The 16,791-nt window shown below is 47.9% G+C and overlaps 1 protein-coding gene across 10 annotated transcripts in view; it reads left to right on the top strand.

Annotated features, from left to right (window-relative positions):
- Positions 1-16,790, top strand: part of LOC144722757 (amyloid beta precursor protein binding family B member 2-like) — a 57,302-nt gene extending 40,512 nt beyond the window's left edge. For 7 of the 10 annotated variants that reach the window (XM_078601133.1, XM_078601139.1, XM_078601137.1 and 4 more), the window contains 7 exons: positions 949-1,076; positions 5,651-5,765; positions 7,749-7,842; positions 9,807-9,887; positions 11,147-11,265; positions 11,757-11,936; positions 12,193-16,790. In XM_078601133.1, the coding sequence (XP_078457259.1) occupies positions 949-1,076; positions 5,651-5,765; positions 7,749-7,842; positions 9,807-9,887; positions 11,147-11,265; positions 11,757-11,936; positions 12,193-12,372 (897 nt within the window). In that variant the 3' untranslated portion in view covers positions 12,373-16,790. The remainder of the gene's footprint in view (positions 1-948; positions 1,077-5,650; positions 5,766-7,748; positions 7,843-9,806; positions 9,888-11,146; positions 11,266-11,756; positions 11,937-12,192) is intronic. The other 3 variants (XM_078601138.1, XM_078601140.1, XM_078601141.1) reach the window with 1 other exon arrangement.
- Position 16,791: the final 1 nt, after the last annotated feature.

Raw genomic sequence — 16,791 nt, forward strand, 5'->3', positions numbered from 1 at the left:
CCATGTAAAAGTGTGTCTTCTATGTGAACAGCATTTCAGGACCTATCCTTGTTTTGACCTAATATCTCACGATGCATTGGAGGAGCCAGACTAATGCACCTGAACACAAACAAAACACAAAATGCATGGCTTGCATTTACACCGTGGGCAGTGCAGCAAAGGTCGTTGTTTGTTGCTTTTCTTTTACGCTCCCACATCTATGCCCTCCCCCACGTTCAACCAGGCAAACGAGAAGCATTGTGAAGTTTTTTGGTCAAACTACAGATAAGACATTCCTAAAGTTCTTCCCCCCCCCCATAAAAAGTGCAGCGAAGCAAGAGGAATGCGCACTGGCAGGCGGCAGGGTGCATTCCTCGCTTGGGAGCTTCTGTACATAAATATATCATTATTTTGCCTACTTTAATCATTCTAATATGGTTGAAAGGGGGAGTTGCAGAAACAGTGTTAAGACATACGAGTGTGATTGTTGGACGAGGGAGGAGCAGATGTTGTTCACCAGAGGAGGAATGATGAAATGGATCTCAGGGATCTCGAGACTGGATTGGGTCACAAACGAGAAAGAAAGCAAGAGTGGTGGTGAGCTCGGACAAGCTGAAGGGATGTTGAATCGCAAGGCTAGGACGTGTGGTGAGGAGAGAGCAATGGAGGTGGTGAACAAATGAAAAGCACCAGGGCGGATACCGAGAAGCAAGCCCAAGAAAGAGTTAATCCCAAGCAGTGAATCGTCAGCATGTAAATTACTGTGGAGTGGACGTGAAAATAACCCAGGACAGAGGCAGGACTCGACGCTAGTGGCAATAATGTCAGGAAGAATAATGATTCACCTCCGTCTCAGAAATGTCATCCTGACCACTTCCACATGCAGCCTTGTATCCAGGACTTCCTCACATTGCCTCTCTTTCCCTGACCTCCCCCCCCCCCCGACTGCGATATTTCCCCCACCAACAGGGCAAGGACATGTTCCTAGTGCTGGAGAACGACATGCTCGACCTGGTGGATCCCATGGACCGCTCGGTGCTGCACTCTCAGCCCATCGTCAGCATCCGTGTATGGGGCGTCGGGCGCGACAATGGCCGGTGAGCCCCCCCCCTCTCATCCCCCCCCCCCCCTACACGCAGACAACTCGTCCTTAACTCTGTCCATAGTTGGACACTAAACTCAGAAGCTCCACACTCTCGTAAGTGTCCTATCCTCTTTTGGATATTTTTGTAAGTCCGGTAAATTTTTGTTATGCGTGCGAGTATATACAGTTTACTACTATATTTTGAATGTGTGAGTGTTGATGGGATCTTCTTCGTGACGGTTGATGTATTTGTCGAGTGTGTGTTTAGAAAAAACAGAGCTGCGGATAACACGAGTTAATGTGTGTAATTTACTACTTTATTAAAAGTATCGTTTATTATCTTAAACGGATATTTTCAGCGATGAGAACAATACAAGTTGAGTAGCCGAGGTAGAAACATGTCAAAACATTAATTTACCTGGCACAAATTTATTTCTGAAAGCATGACAAACACTGTTTGGCTTTTGAGCATTTGGGTGGCTGTGGGTATGAATTTTCTACATTCACTCCTTCATCAACGTTTGCGCCCTGTAGCTCGTCGCGTCCCTCTGGGCTCGGTGAAGTGAGCTCCCCCTGGTGAGAGGAGCTGTTTGGGTAGTCACCGCTGTGGTGTTCCTGGTGGACGTGCGGGTCTGCTGCAGGAATGTAAAATGTTCACCTCCGGCTGAGACCTTCTGGTAGAGTTGAGCGAAGCTCGCAGGTTAATAAGGGAAACTGTCTCTCCTTTTTTTCAGTCGACTAATTAATTTTTGTGAAGGCAGCCACGCTCTTGCGGTGTAATAAATTCCTCATTCTTTAACCTTCAGCGATACACTGACAGTTATTGCCGTGACGTTTAGTGGGTACATTGGTTTCCCATTGACCACAGGTATTGTGCACTGATGCGGGTAAGACGGGAACATGTTGATGTGCTGTTTAATTTTCCGGCTGAAATATTTTTTTTCCTTGATTTTTTTTATTACCCCCCGCAGGCCCTAAATATATATCGTTGTTTATTTCAACCAAAGAGTTTTTCTTCTTTTTTTGCTAAAATCCCTTGGTGTGACTGCACTGTCCTGAACGCCCACATTTTGTTCGCAGTTTTAAATTAATTACGAGGCCTGTGCTGATGTCTCTTGCTTGAGTGGGGCATGGCTCATGAACATGGCAGCTCAGACTGTTGCAGAGGCCGAGTGAATCACGCATGGTTGATTCGGATAAGACTGGATGCATATCATTTAAATGCACGGTTGGTTGCTCTTTACCGCTATCTTCAATAGTTTTTCTTTCTATTATTGTCAACGTTTTTTTAGTTTTACGGATAATATTTTTTTCCTCCAAAAGAACGTGGTAAAGCACGTGAACGAGACACAAAACAAATGTGAGATCACGTCTGAAAGAGACCAGACCCATGCATGCACCTCAAGTGAAAGCTGCAGGGTTTGTACATTAAATTCCATGTAACATCTCACTCACCCTCTCCCCCCACCCTCTCCACTAACTCTTTCTACCCCCCCCCATCTCTGTCTGGAGAAGTGGAAATGTCGTGACCTCTATTTCCGTCACCGTACCCTTGCACGATGTAATTTGCCAAGGTCACCGCGACATGTCTGTGGATGAGCCCAATTTATTTCGTCTAATTCCTCCGTGTGATGTATAGTGGTCGTGAGAGAGAGCCCTGATGCTGCTCAGTGGCCAATCATGATTTAGGTTCCTGCGAGGGGCGTACGTATCTACGTATGTGTGTTGAACTTCTTTCGCACCGTACGTAGCCAACCGTGCTTATCGGAGGTGCGGGAGAAGGACACCTGAACTAAACACAAAAAACATCACTACATGCACTGTTGTCGTTTTGTATGGATTGCACCGCAATTTACCCAACTGGACAAAGCAAAGAGTCTGCACTTAACATTTATTTATACAGATTACATTTGTCACCAACTGTCTGAAGGGTTACATTCTTTTTAAGAGCGTTTGACTGACTCATGAATCTCTCTTCAGACCAAGGTCTTGAGGTTTTCAGAGATCTGTAGCGCAGCGGGGTTTTTTTTCATCATTTAATCACGCCCGCCTCAAAACATGCCTATATCAGCATTTTGGATTTACAATCTTGCCGACCACCACCAGCAGCAAGCCCCCCCCCTCCCTGATCAGATAGAAAACCTTCGGGCATTCCCGTACACCCTCCGCGTTCCAGCCAGCGAGCAGCGCATCTCTAGCGTGGTGCGTTCCGTGCCCTCTGCGCACACACATGCGGACGGCTGCTGCTCCCTTGAAATTTCAGTGGGAGGAGGAAGGCACGACGGGGGGCAGGGGGGTGTAGAGAGAGAGAGAGAGACGGGGTGGGGGTGGCGTGTGCACACGCTGCCTTCTACTACGCCTGGATCGTTCTCTCGCATTTGTGAGTATTCAGACCTCCGCACTCGACCACGAGTACCGTGCCCAGCCCGTTTGTGGGTGTGCACTTGTTGTTGGCTAAAGGCTAAAAAAATAATTTCGGCAGCGAAGGAAACATTGGCAGGGCCGCGGGGAGGCAGCGGAGGGTGCCGAGCACGGCACGGACAACCCGGTGGTGTACACGCCCACGAGGTGATGCCGCCCACGCCGCATGGCAATTTTCCGCTGCACGCCGTCTTTATCACACCACCCTCTGTTGGAACCTGCAGGCTGCCACACGCCAGGCTGTAATTTTCCACACTATGTTGGTAAGCACTTTCCATTGTACAAATAAATTTGATTGCGCTAAAGTAATGGTTATATGTAGAGGGTTGTTTTTGGTTTACCGTGTGGGGGGCGATGGCAGCTTGTTGAATCTGGTTGTGCGATTTGATATTTTTTTTTCCGCCTCCCTTTGAAGACAACTGTCACCCACCCTGTGTACGTCGTTATCGCGGCCGTGCAGCTTGCCTGCCATTAAAATATTCCAAAAGGGACTAGGGTCCACCTTCTCCACGTCGGTGACAAGCGCCCCGGTCGCTTCGCGTGAATCCCGCCCGGATGCTTCTGTTGACGCTCGATGGCTGGGCAATGAAGGTTGCTGGCAGCGCTTTCCCGCGGATCGTCTCGTTGCATGTGAATGAGGCACTTAGCCCAGTTATGAGTTTGGTGGCTCCCTCCTGTCAGGCGGAGTGATGAATTAGAGGCTGCGCAGCCCCTGAGAAAATCGTCGTGGCCAAGGCTTCCCACCCCCACCCTGTACACCGAGCGGCCGTGTCGGGGACATTTGTTTAGATTGTTTACGGCACATTGAGTCCTCGCAGCTTGTCGTACTTCTTCGGCGATGCCTAATTGCCCTGCTGTTCGTGGAACACCGTTTTAATTGTTGCAGTTAGGGTGAAGGGTTGTTTTCTCTCTTCTTTAATGTAGTGATGTGCAAGTTTAACATTTTGTGTGAGCGTGATGTGGAACGTAAAGATAATTCTATCAATCAATTCTTAATTGTTGGTGTAAGAATGTATTATTTTTTTATTCACAAACATTGTATGTAATTGCTTTGTAACCTCTGTAGCCACTAGAGGCTGCTACACACCACCCACGCTATATGTATTTAACAAAATTAATCCTTGAGTGATTGCGATGCTGAATCCGTGGCATGTCATTCAATTGTGAGCAGGGAAAAAAGTTTCACTGCTTGTGATCACGTCTATGCACTGCACACTTAGCATGTAAAATATCAGATATGGGTTTGAATGTGATGTATGCCTTCCTTGGCGTGTTACTAATATACCTCGTGTGGCATTAATGGATAAAGAACATTGTGTAAAACACACTTGCAAAGTGGTGATGTTACAGTCAAGCTGACTTAAAAACTATAACAAAAACTAGAGTAGAAGCTGACCTTGTGAATCTTTTTGTGTATTTCATTACTCTCTTCTCATAAAATTCCTCATGCCGTGACCCTTGTGGATGCAGTGAGAGGTAACAAAATATCTATAAAATAAAAGAGGACCGTGAAGTTAAAGTGGTGTACGAAAAGAATGTTTACACCACATGGAATGGTTTTAACACAGCTGCGTTGCAACACAAGGCAAAACCCCATCCAAGTCCATTGCCATGGCCCATGCCATGCTGCCACATCGCTTGCTGTCTTCCGAACTCACGGCGAGCCAGCGCTCGGCTCGCTGCCACCATCACACGCGCCATTTACCGTCGCCGTTCCTCATCCCTCCTCCATGTGCGCTGCACGTGCGCTGCATTTTCAGACCCATTTGATGCCAACTGCCAAACCCGTGATTTCACCTTCACGACTTTGTGCCAAGGATGAAGTGGGCCAGAGAACTCTGCGAAAGTTGGCCCGGTCTAAAAATGCTTTGTTTTTATTACTTCTATTTGTATTATATTTTTTGTTTGATTTTAGTTTTGTAAAAAAGAAAAAAACATTTTGTAAGCGATCACAGCCATTCAGTAAAGCCAGTGTTTGTGGCAACGTACACGTGATGCTTGGTAAGTTGCCGTACAAATTCATCATCTCATTCAGTCGCTCCCTTATTTACATCGGAAGTTTCTTCATAAATTGACGCAAGGTACGCATGAGCCTTCGTGTGTGTGTGTGCGTGCGTGTACACGCGACGCATAGAGCATGGACGCCGTGCGTATTTTTCCCCAAAGGGACTTTGCATATGTGGCCCGAGACAAGCTCACGAGGGTGCTCAAGTGTCACGTGTTCCGCTGCGACACTCCCGCCAAGGCTATCGCCACCAGCCTGCACGAGATTTGCTCCAAGGTGAGCGAGCCCAGACACTCGAGTGGCGCCTCACTCCCAAATCGCACACCGCCCTCTCTCCCTCTCCTTCTCACAACGATTGCGCCTCTCCCCTCGCCTTTGCAATAGCGCGAGCAATGCTTTTGGGAATAAATAAATTCGTGAAACAACAAACTTTAATTGCTTGGGCTCAACCCGAATGTAAAAATTTGTGGTAATTGTTTTGCTTTGACATTAGCAGCGTTAAAAGCATGAATGCACACGCAGAGGCTGTGTTTTTTAAGGGGCTGTGTTGAATTGTTGCTGTTATAGGAGAGACATTGCCATGTATAAAATAATGTGAGGCAATATAGTGGATGGATGCATATGCATGCTTAATGTTGCCCCTCGATGAATTAATTGTGTTCCCAGCTGCCGCTCATTATATTCCGATCATAAAGGCGCATACAAAAAAACATACTCGGCAGCTCATGCATTGACTAGCAAGGAAGGGCAGTGCATTGTAAAGCCTAATTATAAATACGAATAACTTAAAGTCTTGTGATTCCATAACTACATGAGGGTTGTATGGCCACGATTTGCCACAATGGTATGTGCAAGTTGGTGAAGGGAGGGCCCAGTGCCTGTTCAGATACTGACCGCTGGTGTTAGCCATGGCCGGCAATCAAACTCATGTCCTCGAATTCACAGCACTGTGCTGAACCAGTGCGCCCTCCTCCCACCGCTCCACCCCCAGTAATAATAATGCCGTTTATGTACCCAACAAAGCCTCACTGTCTCAAACTCGCTGTCCAGGAGGTTCCTGCATTGCGATATTTGGCCAATTAAATTTATGAGAAATTGGCATACGAGACGAAACTGGATAACTCGTAGAAAGAAAAAAAATCCACCTATCAGCAGCAAGCCTTGGTTCTCACTCGTCCATACACTCGCACGTGTCGGTCAGTCCTTCCGAGGTCGCGCGAGATTTGGCACATTTTTGGTTATGTGACCTTACGGGTAGTTGGCGTTGTACTCGTGGCATGTGCAACACACAGGATATTATTTCCCCGCACCTCCAATTAGCACGGTTTGCTTCATACGGTGCGAAAGAAGTTTAACATCCATACTGTGTGTCAACGGCATTCACGAAGAACCAAAAATACCTCGTTTTTCTCACTTTAACATATTCCACTTACCTTTAATTGGAGTCAAATATGATAATACCAATTCACTTGGCACAATATACCTCTCACGGTAAAGAAGAATGAAACTTGTAAAATTACTAAAATGTTGAAAGACCTCTATCTTTCGAAGCATTGCTGCACATAAATATGTATTTAGTCATTATTTATATTCAGTGCGAGGTTGCTCTCGGACGGTTTAATTACGCACTCTCTCCGAGCCACTGTGCCACGGTCAACAGGAAGGTGACCCTGAACGGTCGAGATTGTCCCTTACACACAAAGGGCCCGGACAGCACGTCGGTCTACTTTTAACCGTCACGTCCCTTCCCCTCCTGGGTAACTGAAGGGGGGGGGGCAATGCTCACTTCTACGGCTCTTAGGCCGTCAGTTTCACTGCGCTGGTGGAGGCAGCAGCAGAATTGGGTTGGCCGTGCTAGACAGATGAATTCCCCCCCCCCCCACCCCTTGCTCGTCCTGCGACCCCGTTCCCTGGGAGACGACCTTTCTGCCCAGATACGTAGCCTTGAGCCTTAAATCACGCTCTTCTAATCGACCAATAATAAATCAATGTAACTGACTGAAGGGTTCTCTATTTTAGCAATAGTCGACAACCTCCCCTTTTGTTGACCCTCGCCATCTTAATAGCTGCTGCTCGACAGTTGAGCCTCCATCGCCCTTCCTTCCTTGGCTCGGCGCGGATTCCGTGTTAATTGGGGGCATCTCATCTAAGCGCCGTCAGCCTTGGAGATAATTGCGCGCCCGTGGTTGGGGGAAGGCGTTTTTCTTTTTGTCTCCACCACCACTGACGGACCCCTCGTGTACTGCGCTTGTCCTGCAGATCATGGCCGAGAGGAAGAACTCCAAGGCACTGGGCAGCGTGTCCACCTCCTCCCTGGAGAAACACGACAGCACGCCCGATGTGCCGCTTCAAGGTGAGACTCCGTCGCTCGGCAGCTCCGCAAATTAGGCAACCTCGCAAAGAATCCTTAGAATAAATATGCGGAGTCAAGTTGAAGGTGATTGAAATACAGTGTAAATTGGATATAAACAGCCCTTTAGAGTAGGCCTGCTGTGCTTTTATACGAAGTAGTGTGCTTTTATCAGAACTTACTCTTAGCCGCCACCCCCACGAGTCTTCATGTCAGCATTTGTTGGAAATTTCAGAGCTGTGCTTATAAAACATGCATATTTCCTGCCCTATGCTGTGCGTGGAATATTTATAGTTTCGTGGAAGCGTCAAACCAATTACTTATTCCGAGTGCCTCATCGTCATCTCAGCTTAGATAAAATATGAGTTCGACACAGGTGTTTTATTTGCCTTTATTACAAGCAAGGTGGACCATTTACAGTCCTAATTGGTTGACATACTACACCCAAGTAGGAAAGCCACTTATTGAGTGTGCTAATGATGGCCCACGCCTTTAAAAAAAACGTACGTCGGAAATTGTGGAGATCCCCTCCCACTCCCCCCCTGGGAAATACAAACACACTCTCGGACACCTTCCAAGCTCCGCACATCACACCGCGTTTAGCCCCCCCCCCATCCGTGCTTCGGCGAATGGTCTCATGGTTAGGCACACAACAGATTGACACTACCCCGCAAGCCGCCTACTCAACTGGTTTAGATGAATTCGTTTGATTTGGAGTCGCAGATTAAACACTCAGTGTTTTTGTTTTTATTGTCTTATTTGAATTGTCTGTCCCGTGACTTTTGGTGTTTTCTCCTTGGTTTGTTCAAATACCCCTCGGTGAAACATTGTCATATAATTAGCATAAGTTGAAAATGTTTGACTGTGACGTGCACAATTCATCGCATGTATGCCGAGTTAATTCAATTATAATTAATCAATGATTCATTCCTTGCCCGCTATTTATAGTTATAATAAAATAATGTTCGGAATGAGGACAAGCCCCTCCCTTGTTTTACCGTCGTTCAACTGCATTCAAAGCACATTCATTTTCCTGTGTTTGGCGCTTAAGCACACACATGCATGTGTACACTCGCGCCTCACTTCAGATGAACCCTTCACAAAATGTCCCCAATTGCCTGAAAAGAGATTAAATATATCATTATTTTCAGTTTAACACGTAGACTTTCGCGATCAATATCATCCATAAGAGGTTTTTTTGAGTTAGCTCGCGTAAATATATTAATGTGTCAAATCTGGCTATCGCCTGATGAAGCTAGTTGTAATTACTGACAAAACGTCGTACTCAGATTGTAAATGTTGTGGCTTAGCTCTCCAACACACCGGTGTGCTGTACTAGTGACGAATTGGCATGTTCTGTTTACGTGACAAACCTTACTAATTGTCTATGTCGGGTGGTGGCGGGTTTAATGACACATTTATATTTATGCGATCTAACCCAAAAAAAAACCTCTATAATGGATCATTATTTTCAGTGCCACAGCTACCCGAACTGTGAATTATCCTGGCATTGCATTTGTTCAGCACAACGCGGGCAGCTGAGCGTTCAATATTGCCAACGATATGGGGGAATGCTGCTGAAGGAAGGTGGAGACATCTCAGCAGGGCAGCCTTCACCTCGGGCAGACCTTCCTCAATGTTTGTGCTGCAGCCACTGTCCACAGGTGATCGGTGGACCCCTGCAGGGGCCTGTTTGGTTTGGGCATTTAAAAAAAACATTTCCCCCAATTGTATCCCCCTTGTGAATTATCTATGAAATGCTAACGGTTTTTGGATTGCGTGTTCCATTTTAAATCCCCGGTCTTCTGCTCCGGAAGCAATGGTCATGAGCATAATTGATTGGGTTTGCAAAAGCATCATCAATGAGGTGTGTCCGTAGGCCAGGATTTGGATTGGTCCACTCTTGAGAGGGTGAAAGCTGACTGCCTCTGTATGTTTTCCCTGTGTGCGCCGTTTCTGCTCACTAGATTTCCCAACCCCTAAGACTGACCTGGTGCAGAAGTTCCAAGTGCAATACGTGGGCAGCCTGCCCGTGGCAAGACCGAATGGTACGTTGTCACTTGACAATATCAAGTTATTGTTGAACAAAAAAGCGCTCGTTGTGAGCCACCGTGTATTTATGTAACAGAACACCAGTGTCCCGTTTCTCATGTGTATAGTATCAGGATGATTATAGTTAGCAAGCATTTGAAATTAAAGTAAAGAATTGTGTTATTAAATATAAAAGCATAAGAATAATTCACAGCCCTTTGTCAGTCCACGTCTGGATGAGGATCTCCCTATGCAGTGTAAACAATTGCTGCGTTGGACCATACTTCACCTCGCTAGCCAGTGTGGATTGGTGACGGGGGGTTGAGGCTTCTGGACAAATGCAAATGTCACTCGCCACTGCTGTTAGCCGTGCCTGGGAATTTAAACTCGGGTTGCCGGATTCTCGGTACAATGCACAAACCACCGAGCCGCAGCTTGAACCCTAAATGTATCCACAGTCATTACTCTCGTCACACGGCGGTCGCCGGCGTGGGGGGTGGGGAGAAGCCCCCCTCCTCATACCACATCGCCCCTCAGCCCTCAGTGTGTTTTGTTTCAGGGCTGGGTCGCAGTGATTTAGAAGTGCTTCTGCTTAAATAGGTTAGGGGTTTTTGAACCCATTTAATTCAGAGAGGCGTCGAGACAACCTCTAGGCTAGCAGCGGCGGCATTCAACGCTAAGTGACCTGCGCCAGTGCAGCCATTAAGATGGTTAAACGTTTACTCTGTTTCCAGCTACACCCACCATTACATGTGTACACGCAACCGTTATTGTTCCAAGCACCATGGGAGGCCAATATTTCGGGTTCAAGAACACTCAGATAATATTAATGATCGTGTCTTTGAAGCCACACTTTTGAGGCTGGTTGCCTATTTAATAATGTAGTTATTTATTATAAATAACGACATTTGAATTTGTAATTATCTGTAATGCACCCAATCATATCAGATCTCAGAAGCTAAGCAAAGTTGAGCCTGTGGTTAGTCCTCTTGAACAAGCAACCCCAATGCATTACAGGTTTTATTGCCCGCAGGGATTACAAGATGCACATCAGAAGGCAGTACAGCATAATCCATTGTACTGTAATTCTTTACTTCCCATCTTCACCAACCCACAATGACCAGAGTGATGAAATGTTATCAAACGACCGGCACAACCTGCACAGCATGGAAAGAGGCCTTCGTCCAGCAGCGGTTTGGCGGAAGGGCGGTAAATGTACGTACACTTAAAGTTAACGGGTGCGTTAATTGGCGCACGCTATGTCCTTGGTTCTAAGCAGGCATAGAGATCCTGCAGGGTGCCATCGAGAGCCTCATGTCCACCACTAACAAGGAGGACTGGACGCCCGCCGTGGTGAACGTCACGTCAGCCACGCTCACTGTGTGCCGGGAGACGGTGAGGACCGAGAGACCGGTTGGTCACGGCCGCGATGTTCAAACTCGGATCTTGTGCATTAGTCGAGGCAATTTTACTTTTGCTTACACGTGTGTGGCGCCTTTGTGGTACAAATATTCCACTCAAGGGCGCTTGGTTGGCCATCGTTTGAGCATGGAGAAGAAATGCCAAATTTTAAAGAGTCGTGTAGTATATGGGTGATTCAGCGAATGAAGTACATAAGCAATTTTAACAATTGGATGCATCTGAGAGTATCTCATGCAAAGTTCTGCAGTATTTTTGTGGACAGTGACGTAGAAGATAGCCATGATTGACGGCGTCTTTGGGAAAGGCTATTGCACCTCGAGACATATATATATTTGGGCATTTATTTAAAATGTGTCTGTGACCCGACCGCCCTTAAATGTGGCTGATCTCGTCAAGAGGTCATTGGCCAAGCAGGGGTTGATCGCCGTTTTAAGCTCGCACGTCCGTCTGTGTGTGCGGCGCAGGCGGAAGAGGACGTGGTGATCGAGTGCAGGATTCGCTACCTGTCCTTCATGGGCGTGGGCAGCAACGTGCACACCTTCGCCTTCATCATGGCGGCCGGGCCGCAGCGCTTCGAGTGCCACGTGTTCTGGTGCGAGGCCAACGCCGCCACCTTTTCCGAGGCCGTGCAGGCCGCGTGCATGGTGAGCGCCGCTGCCCAACCAGGGCCCCTGGCAACACTTTCACTTTTGCTAATGCCGTATTTTACAGAGTGTGGCGTCTGTGCGTCCCCCGTGCGTGTGTGTGTGTCTATGCACGCGTTTTTCAGGCAGCGGCTGTCTCTCGGCAACTAGAGCTCGCTTTGCTCGAGTCGTATTCTTGCGTGTGTTTTCATTTAAACACTCGCTGCGACGTACATTAATTCGATCTTCCCTTTTCCCTGTTTGCCTGCCCGTGCAGCTGCGTTACCAGAAGTGTCTGGACGCTCGGCCCACGGGGGCCAAGGCCCGCATTCCACCCCCTCCTCCATCGGAGTCGGTGGCCCGGCGTGTCGGCTGCAGTGTCAAGAGGGGGGTGCAGTCGATCCTGGGCAGCTTCAAATACAAGCGAGCGCCGCCACACGCGGCCCAGACACCCTGACTCTCCTGCCGCCCCCTGCCCTGCCGTGCTCGTTCCGCCCCAACCACCGCCACCCGCGTCGTTCCCTCCCTTTCCTTGATGGCCCGTTCTCCCGATCCCTGCCCTTTCCTGCCGCTTCCAGTCCTATCCCATGCACCCTAAAAAGTTTGGGCTGTTGGGCACGGCGTGACGTCGTGACGTCGTGACGGCACCCCGTGTCGGTGAGTGATGTGTACTCCCCATCCAAGTTGTGTCCCCGGCAAGATGCCACTTTTGCGGACTGCGCGATGTCATTTCCACGAGACTGCTGCTGGGCTGGATTTTCTGTTCAAAGAAGGTGGATCACAGATGGCACAGCCCTGATGAACAAACACTGACCTCATGGACGGTACAAACTGGTTTTGAATCGTAGCCACACTGCGATGGAGCCTTGACTGCACAGGTTGGTTCAGAGGAAGTTTAAATCACTTTTCACAAAACAAACAAACTAAAAACACTACATTCTGGCAGAATGGCTGTTAACGTTTGCCGTTTTTTTATTTTTTTGTCCTTCAATTTCCTACACAAAGCTCATCTTGCTGCCTAATTTTATTCAGAATTTGCTGCTGATATGACTGTAAAGTTCTCTCCACGGAAGCGCCGTAACACGTCGACGGTTTGTGCAGATGCTGTGGGTTGCCCGTGCGCCAGTGCCGAGAGGGGGTTGGCGTGCCGTTGAGCGGCGTGCGAGAGCAGGGCGAGCTTCGGCGCGCGCGGTTCCACGCTGCCCCGTGCCGGGGCAGCGTGGAACCGCTTTTTGTGTTTAGTTCATTGTCCTTCCCCCCCCCCCGTACCTCCCATTTAGCACGGTTGGCTACGTACGGTGCGAAAGAAGTTCAACGTACGTACGAGAGGAGGGGCCGTCCCGCACGTCGAATCGCGTCGCATTTGAAACGTCGTCAACACTACGTGTCGCAACTGCACTTTTCTGTGTGTCGAGTAATGCACAGTGTGTGTGATGTTAGGATGTAGGACACAGCAGAGCACTTGACTCCAATGCTCTGCACAGTCGCTCGTGGGTTTTGTTAACGTTTAACGAGTATCATTTCAATTATGCTTTTATATAAAAAGTGAAAGGATTTTAGCGAGGGCTGGGAGAGGGTGTCTGGTTCTGTACTTTTACGTTGGTAAAACTGACGCGCAAGTAAAAAAAAAATGCAAGGGGTCTCTGAGTATGTGGAGATCAGACATTTGTACATCTTCCAACAAACTGGTCAGAAAAAAACACCTGTCTGGATGAAGGCTGGCCAGCACAAACATGTGACCATTTTCTTCGACTCGGATTAACATTTTAAGTAATTTTTCAGTGTTTAAAATTTTACAGTTGATGCCGGTGCCCTGTCAGGACGTCATTCCGTTGACAGAACGTGTAGTTGCAGTTGGGTTGCATCACAACCTCGCTGTCTTTGTTCACTCGGACGTGTACCTCGGGCTGCTGCAGTAATGTTCAGAGGGTGGGCCCGCTGGCCTCTGCAGTAACCCCCCCCTTCCCCCCCCCGGTGCTTTTACCGCAGAATAACAACGGCTGGTTCGTGCGTCGTGCGCTCGGTAACCTCGCTCGCAGCGAGAGGTTATCGTGCCGATCAAAGGACCACTGGTATACAGTTAAATAATTTACTTTAATTACAATTAGTAACCACTTTTATTTTTCTTGTCTCGTTTTACCCAGCAGTATATTGATGCCGAATTATATTATTTGAAGCCTGTTATATCAAACTTAGGACAATTCCGTTTTGTCACGATTTTCCTGCAGTATTTGATTTGTCGAAGCACACTATATCTCGGGCGTGACGACACCACACGCCGCATGCGCACTCGTAGGCGGCCTCGTTGGGTGCGTTGACAGTGCTAATGTGCTGCATGGTATAGCCGCCTTTGTTTTAGGCAAGTGTGTTGAGCACACGCATGGCTGCTCATATCCATGCCTTTGTGAGTTGGCGGTGGCTTCTGGTGACTGTGTGTGTGTGCGTGCGTGGGTCGCTAGCGCATTATCTACTTCCCGCAAACAACCGCTGTTTGTGCAAAGCAAGTGGGGACTTGCAGCTTCACAGCTCGTCCCAATTGGCCTAAACCTCAAGGATGAAGCAATTTTTACTGCGGTTAGAAGTTAATGTTTGTCAGGCGGAGGGAAGTCGCAAAGAAAATGTTTTTTTTGTTGCTGCTTGCTCAAAACCGCAAAGTACTGTGGCGCCTGCCGAAATGCGGCAGTATTTGTGGCGGTTAGAAGGGAAAAAGGTGTTTGTTCAATTCACTCATCTTGTTGCTGTTGTCCCATTTGCCATTTGACTGCGGTCAGTTTTTCTTGAGATGAACACGAATGGATGATTTTGTTTGTTGTGTTTTCCCCCCTGTAAATAATGTGTACGTAAAAAAGTAGACCAGTTTGGTGCTGTTACATTGTCTTGGTCCATATGATAGTGGGCTCTTGCCGTTATACTAATTGTAAAGATTACTCAGAATGCTCACATGACATTAAAAAAATAAATCTGTAGTTAATATATTGTCAAAGCGACAGGCTTAATATTTAGTCGGTGAGTTTGTGAATACTTAGCGATTCATTCATACGCACGCAGGTGTACACAAATGCGAGCACGCGCACACACGCATCAGCAAAGCAGCCATCTGTGTAAAAGCCTGACGTTAATTACGTGAGTGGTGTTAATGTGCTTTCGACACATCGCACGGTTACGGCAGTCGAGACCCCTACGTAATGAGATGCTCACATTCGCTACAAGTACAATCATTCCGGTCTGCCGTCGGTCGCACGCTGTCGAGTTCCACAGTGTAGGATTACCGTGCGGGTTTAGAACCGTTTAGACTCCCGTTCCCATGACCAGCCAGGATCTATGAACGTGGCCTCTCTGCAACGAGGCCTGGCAAGCCGTGGCACGGGGCCAGCATGCTGCATGTGCATTGCCACTCCCTGGGCAGGGCAACTGTGTAAATGCGTTTTTATTTGTGATTTGATTCATGTGTCGTGCCAAACTTTGAAGGATTGGAAAGGACGAATGGGAGTTCCTTAATGTGCGGATTTCTCGTCAGAACGCTGCGCTTTATGAGCTCCTGTTTGTGTTTTTCACTTGAGGAACTTTTCGTTATTTATTTGTTGATTTGCCGTTCTGCCGTCGTGAAAGATCTTGGAGTTGTCTTGGGGTGCTGAGCTCGGCAGTTCATTCAAACTGGTTGGTTGTGGAAAGGTGAATCCGCTTGTTCATTATGAATGCGATATTTTATTTTTTACATAATTATTTATTATTTTACTATATTTTATATTGAAACTCTGGAAAAAGAGCCAAAAAAATGTTCAATTTAGAAAAGCTTATGTTGAATTATAAACCACGTGGTAGGACTTGCTTGTGTAAGCTTCCTATGCATTTAGCGCTTTGCGTGTGATAAATCAACAGCTCGCTGTGCCGTATAGTTTGAAAGCCGCTGTAATTCCGAATATATAAAGATAAATATATATGTAAACATATTACAGTTCACAGGTATAAATAGCCAGCGTGCATCGCGAGGCATTCCCCTGGGGCAGAGGGAAAGGCTGTTTGTGGAGATGTGTCCTTTGGCCGGCGAGTGCCATGCCAAAGCGGTCATTAAATTTGCTCCAGTGCCGATTTCCAACACATGAGGGGGGGGTCCTTGGGGGGCAAGGCAGGTGAAGCGGACATTGCATCTGATCACCTGTTCTTTAGCCTTTGTCACCCCAACGGGCAAGGCTCGTGTCACACGGAGGAGAGTTTTAAAGCCACGGCTCGTGGCATGAGGACGCTGGCCACGCGATGCCATCAGCATGGCCGGTGCCACCTGTGACCCAGCAGTGTCGGTCGACGAAGGGGGTCGGCGCTCTGTTGACCTCCCCAGCAGCCTCGCTCCAGAACGCTTCTGCCGCTGCTTGCAGAGTTGTGGCCATTTGCTTGCTGTGCTCCTATTATTCCGGGACACTTCCCACCAGCCTTGCCCTCTGTTCAGATCTTGCCATGGGAATGGCTTTTCTGTGTGTGGAGAGGACTTTGAAAACGACATCTTTGAGGATCGACAGCCGTGCGCGGGTGTTCTGTGAAAGTGTTTATTTTTGAATTGGAGACGCGGGGCCCCGTGGAAAAACAATGCACGTTCGAGCGTGGTCAATCTCACGGTCGCGACGTGCGTGTTGCTTTCTGTCACGAGCGGGGGGGGGCCCTCTTTGTGTAGTCATCGGAGCCGATGCATATTTAAAGAGAGCGACGGAGAATGGGACTGCGACCGAGAGCGAGAGAGAGAAGCGTTGCCGCGTTTAGCTTCCCCTTCCTGCTCAGGCTGGGCATGGCCTCTGTGTGCACACGCCTCGTTATCTGTACGTGACAGTGTTAAAGATGTACGTGTAATCTATCGTATACATGAAATAAAATACTTTTAATCAAC

Source organism: Lampetra planeri, chromosome 15, assembly GCF_965212315.1.
Source record: "Lampetra planeri chromosome 15, kcLamPlan1.2.h2, whole genome shotgun sequence".
NCBI classification, from domain to species: Eukaryota; Metazoa; Chordata; class Hyperoartia; order Petromyzontiformes; family Petromyzontidae; genus Lampetra; species Lampetra planeri.